Source organism: Mauremys reevesii, linkage group 1 (assembly GCF_016161935.1).
Source record: "Mauremys reevesii isolate NIE-2019 linkage group 1, ASM1616193v1, whole genome shotgun sequence".
In the NCBI taxonomy this organism is placed as follows: Eukaryota; Metazoa; Chordata; order Testudines; family Geoemydidae; genus Mauremys; species Mauremys reevesii.
In genome coordinates this window covers 291224091-291245148 of record NC_052623.1, presented here as the reverse complement: position 1 = coordinate 291245148, position 21058 = coordinate 291224091, and the positions used below count along the sequence as shown (strand labels likewise).

Here is a 21058-nt window from a genome sequence, read left to right as displayed (position 1 = left end):
ATTATTCCCAAATCAGATTGACACGCCTCTTCGTTTGGGTAGCCTCCTATTAACTTCCCTGGGGCTCCAGGCAGTTTGAGGGGTCTGTCTGCGTGGAGTGCTTGCAGGGTCAAGGTCATAATCCATCATGATGGTGCACAGTATTGTGTTTTGACATCCAGTGCTTTTAAAATTGAGGTAATTTAAAAAGCCATATTAAATTCATCTCTCAAAGTATAAGAAAATGGGAAATGAAAGAGGGCTGTACTGGTAGGGAAACAAATTTTCTAGCTTCTATGACTTTATTACCAAACCAAAAAAAAAAAACAACCTAAAAAGTAAATTTAAGTGACAATGAATTTTTATATGATTTAATGGTTTAATAGTTTAAAACAGGGGTGGTCAACCTGAGCCTGAGAAGGAGCCAGAATTTACCAATGTACATTGCCAAAGAGCCACAGTAATATGTCCACAGCCCTGCATCAGCTCACCCCCCCACCCCCAGGCTCCCAGCGCCTCCCGCCCACCGGCAGCCCAGCCGATCAGTGTCTCCCCCTCCCTCTCTGCACCTCCCTATCAGCTGTTTTATGGCGTGCAGGAGGCTCGGGTGGGGGTGGGGGGCGGGGGAGGAGCGAGGGCACTGCAGGCTCAGGGGAGGGGGCGGAAAAGGGTGGAGTGGGGGTAGGGCCTGTGGCAGAGCCAGGGGTTGAGCAGTGAGCACCGCCCGGCACACTGGAAAGTTGGCGCCTGTAGTTCCAGCCCCAGAGTTGGTGCCTGTACGAGGAGATGCATATTAACTTCTGAAGAGCCGCAAGTGGCTCCGGAGCCACAGGTTGGCCACCCCTGGTTTAAAACAAGCCATTACAATGCCTTTTATTTAAGTAAACTTTTTTTTTTTGAGAGAGAGATTGAGTTGTTATGTATGAAGATGATGTAGTTACAGTTGATTGGATCTTATCAGTCTGTACAGAATCCTCTCCTTTCTCTAAAATCTTAGAGGGGGTCAGTGAGAAGTCTCTGTTGTACATATTTTTGTATACTTTATACGAGAGATATCTGTTTTTGAAGTATCACTAGTGTTCAGCAAAGATTTACTCTTATTTGGATATATAATTTGTTAATCCAATTAACTTTTTTTTTTAACACAAAGAAAGTAGCTTTAAAAATTGCCTGCAAATGAAATAAAACTTTAAAGTAAGAGGGTCCTCAAGTACTTCTCTACTCCCCTTCTCTTACACATTTCTCCCCATATTGCGTTCCAACTATTTTGACATCAGAAGCAGGACTTAGCACAGATCCAGTTCTGAATAAAATGGTTACAAGAGTAGAGGCATCTTAATGTTAGTGGCACTAGGTGCCGTACTGTACTGTAAGTGAAATATCTGTAACTGTAACTACAAAACAGGGGTAGGACTGTATACTTGAATGAGTGTGCTTTTATTACACTTTTTTGGCTTGACATTTTTTGTGAAAACCTTCACCAGTATGTCCTTTCAGCATGCCTTTTGACAGAAGTATTAACATTTCAGTTAGGGCTGTTGATTAATCGCAGTTAACTATTGCAGTTACCTAAAAAAATTAATTGTGATTAATTGCAATTTTAATCGCACAATAGAATACCAATTGAAAGTTAGTGTTTTTGGATGTTTTTCTGCATTTTCAAATATATTGATTTAAATTACAACACAGAATACAAAGTGTACAGCACTCACATTATATTTTTTATTACAAGTATTTGCACTGTAAAAATGATAAAATAAATCGTATTTTTCAATTCACCTCATACAAGTACCATAATGCAGTCTCTTTATTGTGAAAGTGCAACTTACAAATGTAAATTTTTTTTTGTTACAAAACTGCACTCAGAAAGAAAACAATGTAAAACTTTAGCGCCTACAAGTCCACTCAGTCCTACTTCTTATTCAGCCAATCAGACAAGTTTGTTTACATTTATGGGAGATAATGCTGCCCGCTGCTTATTTACAATGTCATCTGAAAGTGAGAACAGACGTTCACATGGCACTTTTGTAGCTGGCGTTGCAAGGTATTTACGTGCCACATTCGTAAGCCCCTTCAGGCTTTGGCCACCATTCCAAAGAACATACTTCCATGGTGATGATGCTCGGTAAAAAATAATGCATTAATTAAATTTGTGACTCAACAACTTTGGAGAGAATAGTATGTCTCCTGCTCTGTTTACCCGCATTCTGCCATATATTTCATGTTATAGCAGTCTCGGATGATGACCTAGCACATGTTCATTTTGAGAACACTTCAACTGCAGATTTGACAAAACACAAAGAAGGTACCAATGTGAGATTTCTAAAGATAGCTATAACACTCGACCCAAGGTTTAAGAATCTGAAGTGCCTTCCAGAATCTGAGAGGGAAGAGGTGTGGAGCATGCTTTCAGAAGTCTTAAAAGAGCAACACTCTGACGTGGAAACTGCAGAACCCAAACCACCAAAAAATAAATTCAACCTTCTGCTGGTGGCATCTGACTCAGAAGATGAATGTGAACATGTGTCGGTCTGCACTGCTTTGGATCATTTATCGAGCAGAGCCTGTCATCAGAGGACATGCGTCCATGCTGGAAAGGTGGTTGAAGCATGAAGGGACATATGAATCTACAGCGCATCTGGCATGTAAACATCTTGGGACGCCGACTACAACAGCACCATGTGAATGTCTGTTCTCACTTTCAGGTGACATAAACAAGAAGCAGGCAGCATTGTCTCCTCCAAATGTAAACCAACTTGTTTATCTGAGTGACTGGATTGAATGGATTTGTAGGCTCTAAAGTTTTTCATTGTTTTATTTTTGAATGCAGGGGTTTTTTTTGTACATAATTCTACATTTGTAAGTTCAGCTTTCATGATAAAGATTTCATTACAGTACTTGTAAGAGGTGAATTGAAAAATATTTTTTTTTGTAATCTAAAATATAAAGTGAGCAACTGTACACTTTATGTTCTCTGTTTTAATTGAAATCAATATATTTTAAAATGTAGAAAATATCTAAAAATATTTAAATAAATGCCATTCTATTGTTGTTTAACTGTGATTAATCACGATTAATATTTTTATCGCACAATTAATTGCAATTAATATTTTAATTGCTTGACAGCCCTAATTTCAGGCATCTGAGAATCTAGCTGCCAATTCTATATATGTGTAATAGGTAAAAACACTTTCAAGTCATGATGATCAATGACATGCACTTCCTTCCCCTATTAGGATTGAGGAAGGTTCTGGAGTAGTCACGCTCAGTGGGAGAATGTTGTTATAAAATATCCTATCTAAAACAGGGCTTGAAAAATTTATTAGACATCTAATAAGGACTCACCAGCAGAAGGTGGATATAAACAATGGTGTACTTACATACCTTGTGAAGCATTTTCAGATCCCTTGGAATAAAAGGCACTATATAAAAGCATAATATTTTATTTCCATGACTGAATTTGAATCTTGGGATGATTATGCCATCTTTGTCGTAATTTCAGATTAATTTTAATGTCATCAGTCCTTGACTACTGAATGTTTGTTTCTGACTCTGCAGTAAGCTTATATATGCTGGAGTCCTTGACACCAACCGAGAGTTATTTTATGGTCATTATATTTGTGGTTCTTATTCATGTGCAGGGTTTAGTTGTGATAATCCAGTATATTCATGTTAAAAGTAGACACTTCTGCAGTTTTCAGTTTTTTCTTTGAAATAGCTGTAGTACATACCAATATAACTCAGCTGCTGGCTAAATATTTACAGAAAAAGGAAATAATGTCTTAGTTAACTAGCTGAGTTATGCTGCAACATATTATGCGTTAGGAAAGAGACATTTGTGGTTCTTGTTTCCTTTTGGACAACAGATGTTTCAAAAAGCACCTACTTTGTTCAAAAGTATTTGTGTTTATATTGCAATATGAACACTACACACCATTTTAAATTAAAGGATACAAAAAAAGACTATTTTTTACAAAGGTGGTTTAGGAATCTTCAGCAAAACACAACATTAGCTGTTGGATTCATAGAATCATAGAATCTCAGGGTTGGAAGGGACCTCAGGAGGTCATCTAGTCCAACCCCCTGCTCAAAGCAGGACCAAACCCAACTAAATCATCCCAGCCAGGGCTTTGTCAAGCCTGACCTTAAAAACCTCTAAGGAAGGAGATTCCACTACCTCCCTAGGTAACCCATTCCAGTTCTTCACCACCCTACTAGTGAAAAAGTTTTTCCTAATATCTAGCCTAAACCTCCCCCTCTGCAACTTGAGACCATTACTCCTTGTTCTGTCATCTTCTACCACTGAGAACAGTCTAGATCCATCCTCTTTGGAACCCCCTTTCAGGTAGTTGAAAGCAGCTATCAAATCCCCCTCATTGTTCTCTTCTGCAGACTAAACAATCCCAGTTCCCTCAGCCTCTCCTCATAAGTCATGTGCTCCAGCCCCCTAATCATTTTTGTTGCCCTCCGCTGGACTCTCTCCAATTTATCCACATCCTTCTTGTAGTGTGGGGCCCAAAACTGGACACAGTACTCCAAATGAGGCCTCACCAGTGCTGAGTAGAGGGGAATGATCACATCCCTCAATCTGCTGGAAATGCCCCTACTTATACAACCCAAAATGCCATTAGCCTTCTTGGCAACAAGGGCACACTGTTGACTCATATTCAGCTTTTCGTCCACCGTAACCCCTAGGTCCTTTTCTGCAGAACTGCTGCCCAGCCATTCGGTCCCTAGTCTGTAGCAGTGCATGGGATTCTTCCGTCCTAAGTGCAGGACTCTGCACTTGTCCTTGTTGAACCTCATCATATTTCTTTTGGCCCAATCCTCTAATTTGTCTAGGTCCCTCTGTATCCTATCCCTACCCTCCAGCGTATCAACCACTCCTCCCAGTTTAGTGTCATCTGCAAACTTGCTAAGGGTGCAGTCCACACCATCCTCCAGATCGTTAATGAAGATATTGAATAAAACCGGCCCCAGCACCGACCCTTGGGGCACTCCACTTGATACCGGCTGCCAACTAGACATGGAACCATTGATCACTACCCGTTGAGCCCGACCATCTAGCCAGTTTTCTATCCACCTTACCGTCCATTCATCCAGCCCATACTTCTTTAACTTGCTGGCAGGAATACTGTGGGAGACTGTATCAAAAGCTTTGCTAAAATCCAGAAATAGTACATCCACTGCTTTCCCCTCATCCACAGAGCCGGTTATCTCGTCATAGAAGGCAATTAGGTTAGTCAGGCATGACTTGCCCTTGGTGAATCCATGCTGACTGTTCCTGATCACTTTCCCTTCCTTTAGGTGGTTCAGGATTGATTCCTTGAGGACCTGTTCCATGATTTTTCCAGGGACTGAGGTGAGACTGACTGGCCTGTAGTTCCCTGGATCTTCCTTCTTCCCTTTTTTAAAGATGGGCACTACATTAGCTTTTTTCCAGTCATCCGGGACCTCCCCCGATTGCCATGATTTTTCAAAGATAATGGCCAATGGCTCTGCAATCTCATCGGCCAACTCCTTTAGCACCCTCAGATGCAGTGCATCCGGCCCCATGGACTTGTGCTCATCCAGCTTTCCTAAATAGCCCCGAACCACTTCTTTCTCCACAGAGAGCTGGTCACCTCCTCCCCATACCGTGCTGCAGAGTGCAGCTGTCTGGGAGCTGACCTTGTCTGTGAAGACAGAGGCAAAAAAAGCATTGAGTACACTAGCTTTCTCCACATCCTCTGTCACTAGGTTCCCTCCCTCATCCAGCAAGGGGCCCACACTTTCCTTGACTTTCTTCCTGTTGCTAACATACCTAAAGAAACCCTTCTTGTTACTGCTAACATCTCCGGCTAGCTGCAACTCCAAGTGTGATTTGGCCTTCGTGATTTCACACCTGCATGCCTGAACAATACTTTTATACTCCTCCCTGGTTATTTGTCCAATCTTCCACTTCTTGTAAGCTGTTCTTTTGTGTTTAAGACGAGCAAGGGTTTCACTGTTAAGCCAAGCTGGTCGCCTGCCATATTTACTTTTCTTCCTACACATTGGGATGGTTTGTTCCTGCAACCTCAATAAGGTTGCAGGAACAACCTTATTGAGAATCAATAAGATTCAAGTACTGCACCTTGAGTAGGTCTGAAGAAATATTTCCACTCCAGTTTTAGAATGATTTCAGTAATGGAGCCAAATTCATAAATGGGCACACATCCCTTGAAGTCAGTATAGAGATTTATTTTGGCATTGGTGTGCAGACTGTTTTCACAAACTTGTTCGGAGATGAGGCTGCAACCAGTGTGGACCTTGGATGTGTTCCTTCTTAGCTGTCACTTAGGAGACATCCAATTTTAAAAGAAGGCTTTCATGTTCTTTCCTCCTTTCTCTCTCCTGGGCATCAGCTCTCCAGTTTCTGGTTGAGATAGTGACAAGTGTCTCTGGATGTGATGAGCATTATGCCCAAATTTTCATGCAACTTGCCCTACATTTAGTAATATGGAGAGGTCCACTGGGAGGAAAGATGCAACTTTTTAAATCAGTCCCACGTTTTGGAGTCTCTGTATATAGTGCCTCAGACCATCACATCTCCTGCCTGTTGCAGCCTCTCTGCAGTCAGCCGTGGTTGGAGTTGGGTTGCTTAATACTTCAGCATATAGTGGACCAGGAGAGGAGGACCTTCAGGACAAGGTTGAAGAAGCAAGTGCTGTGATGAGGTATGGGTCTCTAGATTCTTTCACAGGCATTCTCACACATACGTGAGACATGAAACGCTCTGCTTAGGGGCTAGCAATTAGATAAGTAAGGCCTGTGGTGAACAAGAAGAGCTCCTTGAACCCTTCTCAGAGGATCACCTATCTGTGAGCAGACTGACACCTGGACAGTGGATTTTCCCTGTTTTTTGAAAGGATTGAAACAAAAAATTCACCATATAATCTTTCCAAAAACGTCAAGACTTGTTCTACCAAGGCCCTGAGCTTCACAACAGCCCAGTCGTGCACTGACAAAGCCAAATATCCTTTCCCATAGCTACAGAGTTCCTTTAGGAGGGGATTCAAGAAGGCCTCAGAGTGAGCATTAAGGGTAGGGGTTCAAAGGCTCCTTAGGCAGATACCCTCTTAGCAGCTCATGATTTAGTGGTTAGGTTCATCAAGGTGGTCTCCTACCTCAGGCCATCAGTGAAATCTTCAGTCCCTATTAACTGCAAATCTTTCTCCATCCATCCATTAAGAACATCCATTGTGTGTTAGATCTTAATAGAGTGACTAGCTATGAAGAGATTCATTTTGGATGGATAGCCATGAACACTTACTCTGTTCTGTCTAACAGCTGACGAACACACACACAGTCTGCACTGCCCTGTCTGTGTCCTGGAAAACAATTGATAGAGAATTTTTTTTTTCATACCTAGTTAATGCCTTACTATGCTAAGATCCTGCGAATCTGAGGATCACCTATCTTTTTTTTTTAATGGCATAGCTTAGCTGTATTTAGGGTGGATTGATTAAATCACCAGTTTTAAGCATCATTATAAAATAAAATAAAATTAAAAATTTAATCATTTAAAACTGCAAGCAGGAAACTTTTTTTTGATCTAGTAGGTAGAGCATTAGACTGGGACTCGGGAGACCTGGATTCTATTCTTGATTTTTTTTTCCCACTAACCTGTTTGGTGACTTAGGGCAAGTCACTTCATCTCTCTCTACCTCAGTTTCCCCATCTGTAAAGGTGGGGTCAATGATGCTTGCCTCTTGTAAAGCGATTTGAGATCTACTGATGAAGAGTGATGTATGACTGCAAAGTATTGTTGTTTTTTATTTTAAATTATTTTCCTAGAGAAAGGTTGATTCTCTCTAGTTGGCAACCATTAAAACGTGTATTTGTAAAAAAAATATAGCCTTTACAGTACACTAAATTTTATACTACTGTTTGGTAATCAGGATGATTCATTCTCTCTCTCTCTCTCTCTCTCTCTATCTATACACACACACACACACACACTTTTAAGCTATTATATAGGTAAACATATATTTAGATTTTTAACGTTTAAATTTTCTTATGTTACATTTACTAGATGATGATGGTGAATTACTCATGAAATTGTGTCAAGCTGCATTTGGATGGAAATTGGAATTCAGTTAATGCATAAAAACAGCATTTTAAAAGTTTACTAGTTAAATAAAACGTCTTTAAATGTGTTGGATATATAAGAAAAGGTGAGTTTGTCAAAACATATTTTGCATTTAAAACTGATTTGTTAAAGCTGAAGTTAGTGTATTAAACTGTTTCTGGTAACCCTGACCTTCAAGATTTTGGCACTATAGTAGCTGTCATCCTCTCACACCTAGTTTTTATTCATAGACTGGAAAAAGAAAACAAACTTTCAGCTTCCAGGCAGTTTCTCAGCTTTGAACTAGTCATTAAACTGAACTAATTTAATAAACTGAAATGAAGAAAATATTCTTTCTAGACCTGCAGAAGATGCTACCGACTGCTAAAAGCTTATTTAGCACTGCAACTCTGTTCCAGGGGTTCCATAAGTCCAATGATTTGACTTTCTTTAAAACTTCAGCAAACATGTACCACTTAAAAAAATAATATTAATGTTGTTTAAATGATTATTTACAGATTATAGAGAGTTTAGGTCCATAATCCTGACAGGTTTTATACAATAAGCAAAATTGGCGTAGTCATTATTTGAAGGAAAGGCTACCATGGAAAACTAAAGTGCTGTGGAAAGTGATATCTAAGTCAGGAAGACTCTTCCCTCATATTTAATCCTTAACCTATGTAGATGCACGACTACCACAGCCAGCATCCAAGGGAAATAGTGAAGTTCTTCAGCCTTAACGTCTGCTTTACAGCAGTTAAGAGGCTTGAATAGGAAAAAGAGATGACGCATCTCTAAGCATCCGAGAAAGGGCAAGAAATAGGCTGAACTAGAGTACTGTGCTGGAATTCTCTAGTGTCGTCTTTTGTACTAACCTCTCTCTACTTGATTTATCCTCTCGCTAGTATGTATCCAGTAGGCTTTTCAAACTCTGATTACTATGATTTTTGGTATGCAAAATTCTTGTTGTCTAGTGTATCTATAGGTGAACAATGCTGATACAGTTACTGGCACTGTTATCACTTCACATGGCATCACCTTTCAAATTCAAAGTAAAAAAGGGCAACCTCCAGGCATTTACGTTTGCACTTTGTCTCACTTTATTTTAGGCCTTGATGTGCATCTTACAATTCTCTTTCTATATTTGGCACTTTTCTCAGCACTGTTCCTCCATATGAGAGAGCCCGATTTATTCTGAGACTGCAAAGAGAGTTTCTGCAAAGCTGCCTCTTCCTTTGCAGACATAATGTGGCTCCCTTCCCAGACACCTAGAGCATCAGCTGTAATATGCCTTGGCAGTAGATGCCCTCCTGCTGTTATTAAGACAGGGCTCTTGCATAGATGGCAGCATAGCACTGGAATATAGATATTTTAACCAGTTTTCCTGCTTAGCTTTCAGGCTAATGGAATGTTGAAAGGACTGAACTATGTATGAAGTAGTGTGACGGTGAAATGGGAAAACATGCTCCATATGTTGATGATTTGCATACCAGATGCGTTTGCTAACGAATACTGCCAGTGTAAGCATAAGATCAAGTTTATTTCATAGATTCTCTACAGGTTTACATCCTTTGTCTTCAGAATGGCATTGAGGAAACAAAGGTGTTGTATTCTTGTTATATTGTCATTCTGACCAATCTGGAAAGTTTAACAAACATTAGACCTACAGTATAGTGACTAAGCTTTTACTCTTTCCCTATCTCTCCCCTTCCCTTGCCCCCAAAGCATTATGGACTGTGTTTGCCCTATGGAACAAGGAGGTTCTATAGAAACATAAATTTAGATCATCTCATATGGTTTGGTTTATGAGTTACTCTTGAGTATAGGTTTTAAATATTGTCTTTTATATGTTTTTTAGGGCCTCCTCCCGGCTGCTCTTGGGGATTAGCTCCTTCCAGGTGCTACTCACTCTCCTCTGGATGTCTCTCCACCCATCTTCTCTCATCCTGCAGCCTCTCTTGCTCCAGGAGCTACAGCTTCCTCTTTGTCACTTGGCATTCTGGCCAGGTCACTGGGGTCCTCCCCTTCTTGGATATCAAAGCCTGCCAAGGAGAACTATCTCAGGCAGTCTGCTCTCCGCTGTCTGGTCTGCACCACTTCCCCAGTGGCTGGTAGGGGAACCTGGGACTGCCCTTTACTCTGGGTTCCAGCTCTGGGGCCCTCTCAGCAGCCACGGTCTGCCATACCCCACACTTTGCTGCCTTTACCCTTTCCTGCCTTTCTGGTTCTCCTCCTTCCTTGGGTTTGCTAGCCCAAGCTCCCTCTTCCCAAGGAGTAACTGTAGGCAACCTATCTCTAGCCTCAAACACACCTCCCTTCCCCCAGGGAGTGACTGCAGACTACTTCACTGCAGCGTCCTTCTGCTCTCAGATCCTGGGCTTTATACACATCATTCCTGTTTTTGCCCAGCTGAGCTTCATTTAATCAATCCCTGCTCCCAGACTCCTCCTCCAGATACAGCCTGGGGAGTTAATTGGCCTACCCGGCCCCTTCAAGCCTCGTGTGGGTTGCACGACCCATCACACTTATTATGTATTTGTCCTGTAAATTTTGGTACAGTTACTCCCATATTAACCTTTATCGCCTAGAGTGGTTGCCAGGTGTCTAGTTTTTGACCAGAATGTCTTAAAAAAGGGAGACTGTGCTGATTAGGCTGCTAAAAGTACAGTTGGTGGTGCAGTGGGATGAAGGCTGGCTCCCTGTCTGCCCTGGCTCCGCGCAGCTCCCAGAAGCGGCTGGTATGTCCGGCTCTTAGGCGCAGGAGCCAGGGGGCTCTGCGCACTGCTCCCACCCAAAGCAGCCAATGGGAGCTGTGGGGGCAGTGCCTCCTGGCACAGGCAGCACATATTGTCCCATGGCCCCTCTGCTTAGGAGCTGGAAATGCCGGCTGCTTCTGGGAGTTGCTTGAGGTAAGTACCGCTTAGCTGGAGCCCGCACCCTGAACCTCCTGTCACCCCGTGCCACAATCCTGAGCCGCCTCCTGCACCCTAAACCCCTACCCCAGCCCTGAGCTCCCTCCTGCACCCCAAGCCCCTCATCCCTGGCCCCACCCCAGAGCCCACACCCTCAGCTGGAACCCATACCCCCTCCCGCACCTCAGACCTGAACCCCCTGCTGAACTCTGAACCCCTCATTCGCAGCCCGGAGCCCCCTCTTGCACCCTAAACCTTTCATAGCTGGCCCCACCCCAGAGCCTGGACCCTCAGCCAGAGCCCTCACCCACTCCTGTATCCCAGCCCCCTGCCCCAGCCCAGTGAAAGTGAGTGAGGGTGGGGGAGAACGAGTGACAGAGGGAGTGGATGGGGAGGGATGGGGAGTGTGAGTGGGGGGTGGGGCAAGGGTGTTCCGTTTTGTGCGATTAGAAAGTTCGCAATCCTAGCTCAGAGCTGGAGCAAGTTGATACTGATTTTTGTTTTCAACTTCATTGGTAACTTGCTAGATTGGAACACTGTCTGGCATTACCATAAAACTTTTGGAAATTGCCCTGGCAGTTTTGGAATATTCGATGAAGTTAAGGAGTTCTGTTTATTCATCCTCTCTGAATATTCATGAACAAGTGTGGTAAAAGTAGTATGACTTGTACCATATATGTGCAAAGTGCATTTTTTCCCAGAGGCTTGTAACTAAACAATTCACTCAAAAGCATTTCTCTTTACGATGAAAATCCCTAAGTAAACGTTCATTTTCATATCTCCAGTCATTCCAGATTTTTTTTTTAAAACCCTTTCAATAATTTTTGATGGGGGAAAAAATAAGTTTTCCATCACGTTGAGATCAAAAATTTTTGCTCAGACTTTCCAAATCATTCATCTCTAGAAAGAGACCAAAACTGGAAAATTTCTGCCTGCAAGGTGAATTGACTCATGTTCTGTGATGTTTGATTTCTGAGTCTTGCTTCATGGGAATCCCAGGTAGTTGAGTAAAACAGGTGACTGTGACCTCAGGTGGGACTCATTTCCTCCAAGGCAGAGCAGCAAACTTTGCTGCAGGTATTATGATCCTGTGGTGGGACACATGGATACATTTTCACGGAAGTGGGATCAGGAACTTATTTGTTTTGTGTTTTCACTCCAGTTCTCCTGATACTTATCTCCTAAAAGATATGCTCTGGTTCAAATCAAGGTTATTGGGCTTGATGCAGAAATTTCTGGGTGAAATTCTATTGACTGTGTTGCTAAGGAGACCAAGTGATAATATTAATAGAAAAATTGCTAAGTAAAACTGCATTCATCTCAACAGTCTGAAATGTCACAAGTTAAAGAAGCACTTCACCATGAATAAACTGAGATGTTTAGTTTGTGTTAGAAGTTTAAAGATACAATATGAGTAATTGAGCCTGATGCTGGAGGTTACCATTTTGCTGAAGTATGGCATTTGCAATGTTGTCCTGTAAACTCAATATAAGAGATTAGTAGTCCATTTATAATCTGCTTTATTAGATAATGGTTTAACAATGAGGAAAAAAATATTAACATTCAGTATTCAGAAATTGAGTCATTTCTGAAGTTTCTTTTTATGGTTAAACTATTGTTAAAGCAGGTTGGACATGTGTTCTTTCTAACTTTGGTTCCCCTCTTTGTCACCTCATTGATTCATTTTTGGGGGGAAGGAGGGCTAGGAGTGACAATTTTTAGGCTGTACAGTTCTTCTCTTAATTTAACTGTCTGACTTCCAAAATGTTCAGTTAGCTGGGAAGAATAGAATGTCAGGACCTATTGAAGTGTGATGAGTGAGCAAACAATCCTCCATTACAAACTTTGCCCCAGGAAGGGAGCAGCTGCAAAATTATTAATATAACATTCCTAAACTGCTGTAGGAAAAGGTAGTTTCTTCTCTGAATAGGAAATAGTTGAAGTTAATTCTGAAGCCTCTTTTCTGCTGCATTGGGCCCATTATACCTGCAAACTTGCTGAAAAGAATCACATCTTCTGTATTATCTAGCTGTTCAGTCAGTCTTTTACAGCAGTGTAAGTTGTAGTAAACTATATTTCTAAATGAAATAACTGACATTTAATCTTTCTTTTAAAATTTTATGTACATTATAACTTAGGGTGGGGAAAGCAGTCTTTTTGTTTGGTTTGTACTACTAAGTATGATTTTTTTTGCTTATCCGTATTTAATGTGATGATGAGGATGAGAGTGAGTTCATGCTCTCCAGGATAATACTATAGTGATGATGGAGAACAAAAAACCACATTTAAAGGGAGGCGGTATGATATATCTAAAGTGATTAATGGTTGAGACACTCTGCAGCTGACAGTTATTAGCATGTTGACAATTTGAGCACTATACCTCAGAGGAAAATGTGGTCCCTGATTTAGGAAATGCCTGTGCTAAATCAAGGCTGTACAACTTATAGACTAGGCCATTTTTTCTTTGAAGCCTAGACCACTTAACTCTTTTGGTAGGTCTAATTTTTGCAAGGTCATATGTTTATGTTCCTGAGAATAGCTGTGTACACACATTCTCATTCTCTCGCTTTCTCGCTTTCACTCTAGAAAGGTATAAGGTTAACCAGTAAGCATTAAGCTTACTGTTAACTGAGCTTAACTGTTAACCCCGACGGTCCTGCGCTGGCCAGAGAGACTCCAGCCCCGGTGGCCAGGCTGGGCTGGCGGGCTGGAGCGAGCCCCGCCGCGAAGCGCTGTCCAGGCCAGTGGGACCCCAACCCCAGTTGTGCTGGTGGGACCCCAGCCCTAGCTGCGCGGACCCAGCCAGAGCGACCCTGGCCCTGGCTGTGCTGGCTGGAGCAACCCCAGCCACGCTGGCCCGGCGGGACCCCAGCCAGGTCAGAGTAACCCCCAGCCCTGACTGTGCCGGCCGGCGAAACCCCAGCGCCGGCTGGGCTGGAGCAGTCCCCAGCCCCCAGAGTGACCCTGGCCCTGGCTGCGCTGGCCAGAGCAACCCCAGCCGCACCGGGCCAGCAGGACCCCCAGCCAGGCCCGAGCAGTTAACTGTGTTAACCAATATTTACATCCCTATTTCACTCTCCCTCCCCTTCCTCCCCCCCCAATTGAAGTAAGATGAGGAAATATCCTGGTTTGTTTTTTTCTTTTCCCTTCCATTGGGTTTATAACAAAAGAAGGGAACTCAGTTCGTGTTAGTAGGGTATTTTGTGTGTCCTAGAGTCTTAAAACATGATTTCTATTGCCCAGTTGATAAGCTCCTAATTATGATCAGAGAGCTACAACAGAATATAGAAACTAGGTTATAGTCACCATAGTGGTAATGATCCCCAAAGCGCTTTACTACTACACATATAATAGGCATCATCTGTGGGGTGTGTGCAGCTGTGTAACAGCGTACAGTTACAGAATTCAAGTAAAAAAGTAAACAGTCATACATTTGATACTCATTTTTGATTGCATTGATATATAATTAAAAAGCTACCAGGTGTCATATTTTACATACTTGTAAAGATGGCCATTACTGTGGAGGGGGCACTCTGCCTTCTAAAACAATATCTACTGAATGCCTGCCGCATGGGACTTGGTGATACTGTGCTGCTGCAGGTGTGCCATCTCTTGGATGAGATATAAAACTAAGGTCTTGAAATGTATTTATTAAAGAATACCGTGGTACATTTCACAACATTTAAAGAGTTTTGACCATGTATCCTGGCCAGATTTAAGTGATTTTTATTCTGTGTTCAACTGGATATAGTATTTTTGTATTCATATGGAAATATTTCAAAATAAATGCTGTTCAGTTACAAATATTTTAAGAATTCTAGCAGTAAACCTAAATATCATGCCGTAATAGCAGATTTCCATTTTGTAGGAAATCAAGTCCCAAAGCCATTATAACCATGGATACAGTGATTCTTTTGGACGGAAAAGCCACATTGATGATTACAGCACATGGGACATTGTCAAAGCTACACAGTAAGTGTATTTTTTTTTTTTTTTTTTTACAGTTTTAAATTTTTCAATATCTCCATTAGTGGAATGACAGTAAAATGAAAATCTCTTTTTGTTGCGTAAAATTTGAATGAATAATTTATTTTTTGTATCCTCAGAAACCACAATCCTGGGCTGATGGATTATAGTATACGATTCGAAAATTGAATTAAAAAATGCTTTTGGGGGAAATTTATGCCCACTGTATGAAAATATACAGGAGTCTTTATGCAAAGTGTTGAGATTTAGATTATTGCTCGTGTGGATGATGGAGAAAAGATTAAATGCTTTCTGAAATTAGTTTTTCATTTTGTTTATGATGTTACTTATGTTTTAAAATACAAATAAATTACTAGATGGGGTGGATCATACACAGTTACAAAATTCTTATGTGATTTTAGGTGTTTAGACCATTGGAACACAGAATGCATAAGTAGCATTCCCCTGATCTCCTTTAAATCTACAATTTCAACACTGCCATAAAACTGTAAATTGGTTGCCAAGTAGTATAGTAGCAATTAAGCATTGTGACTATACTAATGAATCACTGGTTCGCATACAACATGATAAAGCAGTGCTCTGTTGGATCAGCGTGTTTGCTCCGAGTTGTGGCCCTCCACTTCCTGCTGCTGGTGAGTGCAGGGAGGTTGGGGAAAGGACGTCCCCTGTACTCACCTGCAGCGAGAAGCGGAGTGCCGCGGCCGGGAGCTGGCTGAGTGGAGCGGGCTGGGGCCGGGCTGCTCCGCTTCCGCCGCCAGCAGTGAGTGTGAGACCTTCCCTACCCCCGTCCCCACACGACACAGCTGGGGCCGGGGCCACAGTGCTCTGCTTCCCGCCGCAGGTGAGAACAGGGGACGTCCTTTCCCTAACTTCCCCGCACTCACTGCCAACGGGGGAAGTGGAGCAGCCCGGCCCCAGCCCACTTCTTACAAGCACTTCAGATGGCACATTCTGAGATTCCCCTGAACAAAAAAGGCAATAGTTGTGTCCATCCATGAGTAGAATGACTTTCCTGCAGGAAGGCAAGAACTTGAAGCCTGATCATTATTGTCCTGGTAAAATATGTGGCAACATTGCATGTAAAGTTGTAAGATTTGTCTGTATGACATGTTCTAAGTCTGGGGGGAGTGGCCACAAACCAGTTGCCCAGAGACAAAAGGCTAGCCAATGCCTGAGTCAGGTGTCAGCAAAATCAAATGAACTGTCAGCTATTCTTTGGCAGGAAAGGCGATGCAGTTAAAATCTTGAGAAAGAAACAGCTGAGGGTTCCCATCCACACAGACTTTCCATCTCCTGAACCTCAGCTGGAGATGATTCTCCAAGAAGAGAAAGAGCTATAAAGAGGAGAGAGGAGACTCCCCAATTGGTCCCTCCTGTCTCTCTACTCGTGGCATCCACAACACCTGAAGAATAAAGGAAATAGCTTTGGACTGGGGGAGGGATCCTGATTGAAAGATTCAGCCAGTAAGACTGCTAAAAAGTGCTGAGAGAGACATTTGTTTTGAATTAATACTAACTTGTTAAGTTAGGCATTAGTTGAAATTTACTTTTATTTTCTTGTAACCAGTGCTGACTTTTATGTTTCATTACTTGTAATAACTACAAAAGATATATTTTAAGTGAATAAACTTGTATTATTGTTTTATTTAGACCAGTGTGTTTCGATTGAAGTATTTGGGAAGCTCCATTTGGGGTAACAAGATTTATGCATATAATTTTTAATTAATAAAATGATGGACTACTTATGAGCTTGTATTGTCCAGGAGAGAGCTGAGCAGTACAAGACACACTTCTGGGAGGAAGTCTGAAACTGGGTATTTGCTGGTGTTGCTCTGCAGTGTAAATCAGCGGTGGGTGGCTGTAGCACTCTTGGGGTATAACTGGGAGTAATTGACATCCTGGAGGCTGTGTGTGAGCTGGCCAGCAGTGGTTGCTCTAACAGCAAAGCAGTGTAAAAGGCATCCCAGGTTGGAGAAATGAGAGGACACAGTTGTTATCGGTCCATATTTTACCCTGGGTAATGTCACAAAGGGTGAGGCTATAAAAGGGGGCATGGTGCTGTGGCTACTGTAGTTCTTCCAACCACTGCAGCTGGTGGATCAGGAACCACTCGGGGCCAGTGGCCAAGATCTTTATCTTGAACAGTGTCTTGTTATACCATTATCATATAGATTAGATTATAGTGTAAATAGTTAGGTAGAGTTTTAGTGTTGGGTTTTGTTTCTTAAAAAGTTTTGTAGTTAGTTGTTAAGTGTAGCTTCAGTTCTGCTGTTGGGATCAGATGCTGGGTCTGAAAGTCAGGAGTCCTGGCTTCAAGAAGTGTGAACTTTCTTTGGTTCTAAGCTCCAAGAACCCTGTGGTATCTAAAAAGGATCTCAAATCTTTGTGCCTGAAATTGAAAAGCAGAGAGACTCCATCGGTGGCAGCCTCTGTAAGCAAAGCCATTTTGTAGGAGCAATCTCCCTCAAATCCAGGAACTCGAGTTCAGGGGAAACACTCAATGTGTAAGAATGATCCAAAAGATACTTGGGGAAATTGGTGGATCCAGTGTCTTTTAATCACAGATCATTGGATCCTAAACTGAGAAAGAAGGATCCTGAACATCTAGTGCAGCAGGCAGTTAATACTGTGGTCCCACGGATCAGACTCAGTTCAAGCCTGCTCAGCAATCTCCCATAAGAGTGGTAGATCAAATCCACTGTACAAATCCTTGGCCCTGTTTTATCTTGAATCTGGAGGGGACCAATAAAGACATAAGAGATAGAGGAGCTTCTTTGGATCCACGTACTACTACTTTCCCTCCAGAGAAGCCAAGGATAGAGGAGCTATTGTCTCTCACCACCCTTCTTGCCACCTAATGCTCCCCTGTGTTCTTCCAGTAAAATGCTACTACTTCTAATCTCTCCTTTTCCATTGTGCTTGGATCAGAAATTGGATCTGCAGTCAAACTTGGAATCAGAGATTAACCCACTCAGTTGCCACATTGTCCATTTCTTAAGGGATGAGATATTGCTGAACAAACGTGGAAAAGATGCATGCTGTAGCAGGTAATGTGAGATTGAATAGGAATGGACGGTTGGCTGGATTGGCACCTCCTGTTGGCCCTCTCCCAGGTGTTACCAAGAATGACAGCATACCCATTGCAGAAGGAATTTTTCTCTTTTGAGAGCTTTGGGAAGATTTCATTCATTGAATCCAAAGGTCACGGATCTGTCTGCAATTCGCAGGGAAAGAGAGCAATCCCCAATTATTGCATCAGACATGCTCTCAGAAGAAGATGAACCTGAGGTGCTCGAAGAACATCAGGAAACAGATTCTGAACTGGAAGACCAGAAGTCTCTGGATAAAAATATGGGAATTGTGTCTTTGTTAGAGGATGCAGTATTTCATGAAATAGTTGACAACTACTCTGAAAATTCCCTTGGTAATAGTAGAGGAGATGTCTCTCGCTGCATCTTTGATGTCCTTGGTTCTCCATAGAAAAACAGAATTACACTTCCTGTTTTAGAGGGGCTGCATTGAAAGCCCTTATGGCTGGCCTGCCATTTACTGTATTCCATAAATATAAGGTTGTCCTATGTCCCTGTCCCAGGTTCCTACCGCAAGTATTGACTAAGTTTCACATGAATCAGTCAGCTAATCTGCTGGTATTGCTTGGGAAGGTGGTTTTAGCAATGGCTGGCTCAGAAGGATTTTGGTCCCATTCTAGTAGGGCCAAGGCGACCTCAATGCATTACACTTACCACTTTCCTGATTTCTGTAACATGGAGCTCCAGACATACATTTACACAACACTGCTATTTGGACTTAGGGTTTGTCTACACACGAGGCTTAGTGCATGGAAAATCAGGGTGTAAATATACAGCACACTACCGGCCCATATGGACCCTGCTACCATATGTTAAAAGTTCTTGGGAAGGTGGTTTTAGCAATGGCTGGTAGCAGGATGTTCACTGCTCAATAAAAATAAAGATCTCTCAAGAAGCTACAAAGGCTTCATAACCATAGTTTCTTCTTCCTGTGCCTGTGGTTCCCACTTATTTTGTGTCAGTTTGCCTGGCACAGAGGTTTGGAAGTTCAAATAGCAGTGTCCAGCAGGGGTTATGCATGCACTTTTCATGCCGGCATGTCCAGGCAGAAAGGGGGCAGTGCGACCTGTTCACCCTCGGTTCCTTCTAACTGAACTTCAACAATAAGTAGGAAGACTTTGTGTCCTTTTTTCAGTTAGTTACTGTTACAAGTTATTAATCTTTTAATTTAGTTATTAGTTACCTTGTCATTAGCTACTGTTTTTTTTAAAAGACAGCTAGTTTATAGTGGTCAGTGAAACTAGTCAGTTACCTTGTCAGTTTTAGGCTGAGCCCTGTTTGCAGGTTTCAAATCCTGGGCTTGTCAATTTCAGATTTGATGCTGGGGCCTGGCTTATCAGGCTTCATGTTCTTGCCTTCCTGCAGGAAAGTCATTCTGTTCATGGATGGACACAACCATTGCCTTTTTTGTTCAGGGGAATCTCAGAGTGTGTCATCTGAAGCACTTTTAAGAAGCGCACACAGAGGTCAAGAGAACATGGACTGAGCCTCTTTTTAACTGAATAATCTGAGACCCTAGTCAGATGCTGACCTACCACAGTAATAAGGAAAATACTGAACCAATGTGTGGATCTGTATCTCCCCTCCCCCTTTTGGTTCCCACCTTTCTTTCTTCAGGGATACCTGGACCACAATAACATCAGACTGTTAGGTCTTGCAGGTCATTCAATAAGGTTATGCCCTACAGTTCTATACCATACACCTGATACCATACACCCTCCCCATCTCTCTTCAGGGATTAATTTCACATAAGTTTCATGCACCAAGAGATATAATCTCTATTGGAGCTGGGTGCCGTAGAGCTGGTACCACTTGCCTTTGGAGGAAAAGGATTTTAGTCTGCTTTCTTTATGATACCAAAGAAAAAAGGAGGGTGGCAACCTATACTAGATCTCAGGCTCCTCAACAGTTATATGTCCAATCCAAAGCTTTGCATGGTGACTCTGGCATCCATCACACCCTCATTAGATCTTATGGACTTGTTTAGTATGGTCAACTTGCAAGATGCTTATTTTCATGTGGCGATACACCTGTCATACTGAAAGTTTCTCTGCTTTGCAGTACTGAAGGACCATTGTCAGTTTAAGGTTTTCTTGTTTGGTCACTTGACTGCACCTTGAGTTTTTACAAAGTGCCTGTAAGTGGTAATCGCTCATTTACATCGTCAAGGTATATGTGTGCCCATATCTTGACAATTGGTTAATCTGAGGTAAATCAGTCCAGCAGGTCTCCAACTCAGTAAGATTGATTCTGTGCCTGTTTTCAGATTTAGGGCTGAAAATCAATCTAAAGAAATCTCAGTTGATTTCATCCCAAACCATAAAGTTTATAGGTGCTATCATAGACTCCAAAACACTGAGTATGACCCAAGGACCTCTTGATGCTGGCAAGGGCACAAGGATACATAGGGGTACGATGACCCCATTGGTTCACCAAAGGGGTAGTGCCACACTGGTGGTCCTTATCATTGTGAGAATATGATCAGAAAATATGTGAGGAGTTGTGCGTGTATATATACTAAAAAAATATGTTTTCTAGGTCTGTAGTTAAAAGCAGGTCACTCAAAGTTAGCATGTCATGCACTAAGCCTCGTGTGTAGACATACTCCTCCAGATGTGGGTGGGAGATGCTTATCTCCATGGTGGACCGTTGTGTATTGTACCATACAATAGCAGTCTGTTAGGATCTTAAGTAAAATGCTAATGAAGAGCTGTGGGAGACTTCAGAAAGGAATCACTAGGAAGGGGAAAACAGTGTGTAGGTGGCATTATTTTGAGGTCAACATCAAAGGTCTGTTCTGGTATATTTGGGGGAGCAGAAAGACACCCTGACATCCTTCATTTAGGAAGTTAAACTGACAGCGGGTTTGCTTCATGAAAAAGGGATCTCAGCCAGGCTTGACTGAAAACACTGGAAATAACTTTGTGTGAGATATCCTTCTTTAGATAGAAGGATAACTTATAGTTAAGTTTAGAATGTGTTATGATTTTGTTTGATAT

General features: G+C 42.1%; 1 protein-coding gene across 3 annotated transcripts in view; it reads left to right on the top strand.

The window, feature by feature from the left end:
• The window catches only part of ZDHHC17 (zinc finger DHHC-type palmitoyltransferase 17), a 132368-nt gene that overhangs the window by 12718 nt on the left and 98592 nt on the right, over positions 1–21058 (top strand). For 2 of the 3 annotated variants that reach the window (XR_005587717.1, XM_039497953.1), the window contains exon 2: positions 14852–14955. Coding sequence is in view for 2 of the 3 variants with exons in the window: in XM_039497953.1 (XP_039353887.1) it covers positions 14852–14955 (104 nt within the window). In the remaining variant the exon portion in view is untranslated. Of the gene's footprint in view, positions 1–8035; positions 8178–9463; positions 9592–14851; positions 14956–21058 lie in introns of all 3 variants that reach the window. The other variant, XM_039497962.1, reaches the window with a different exon arrangement.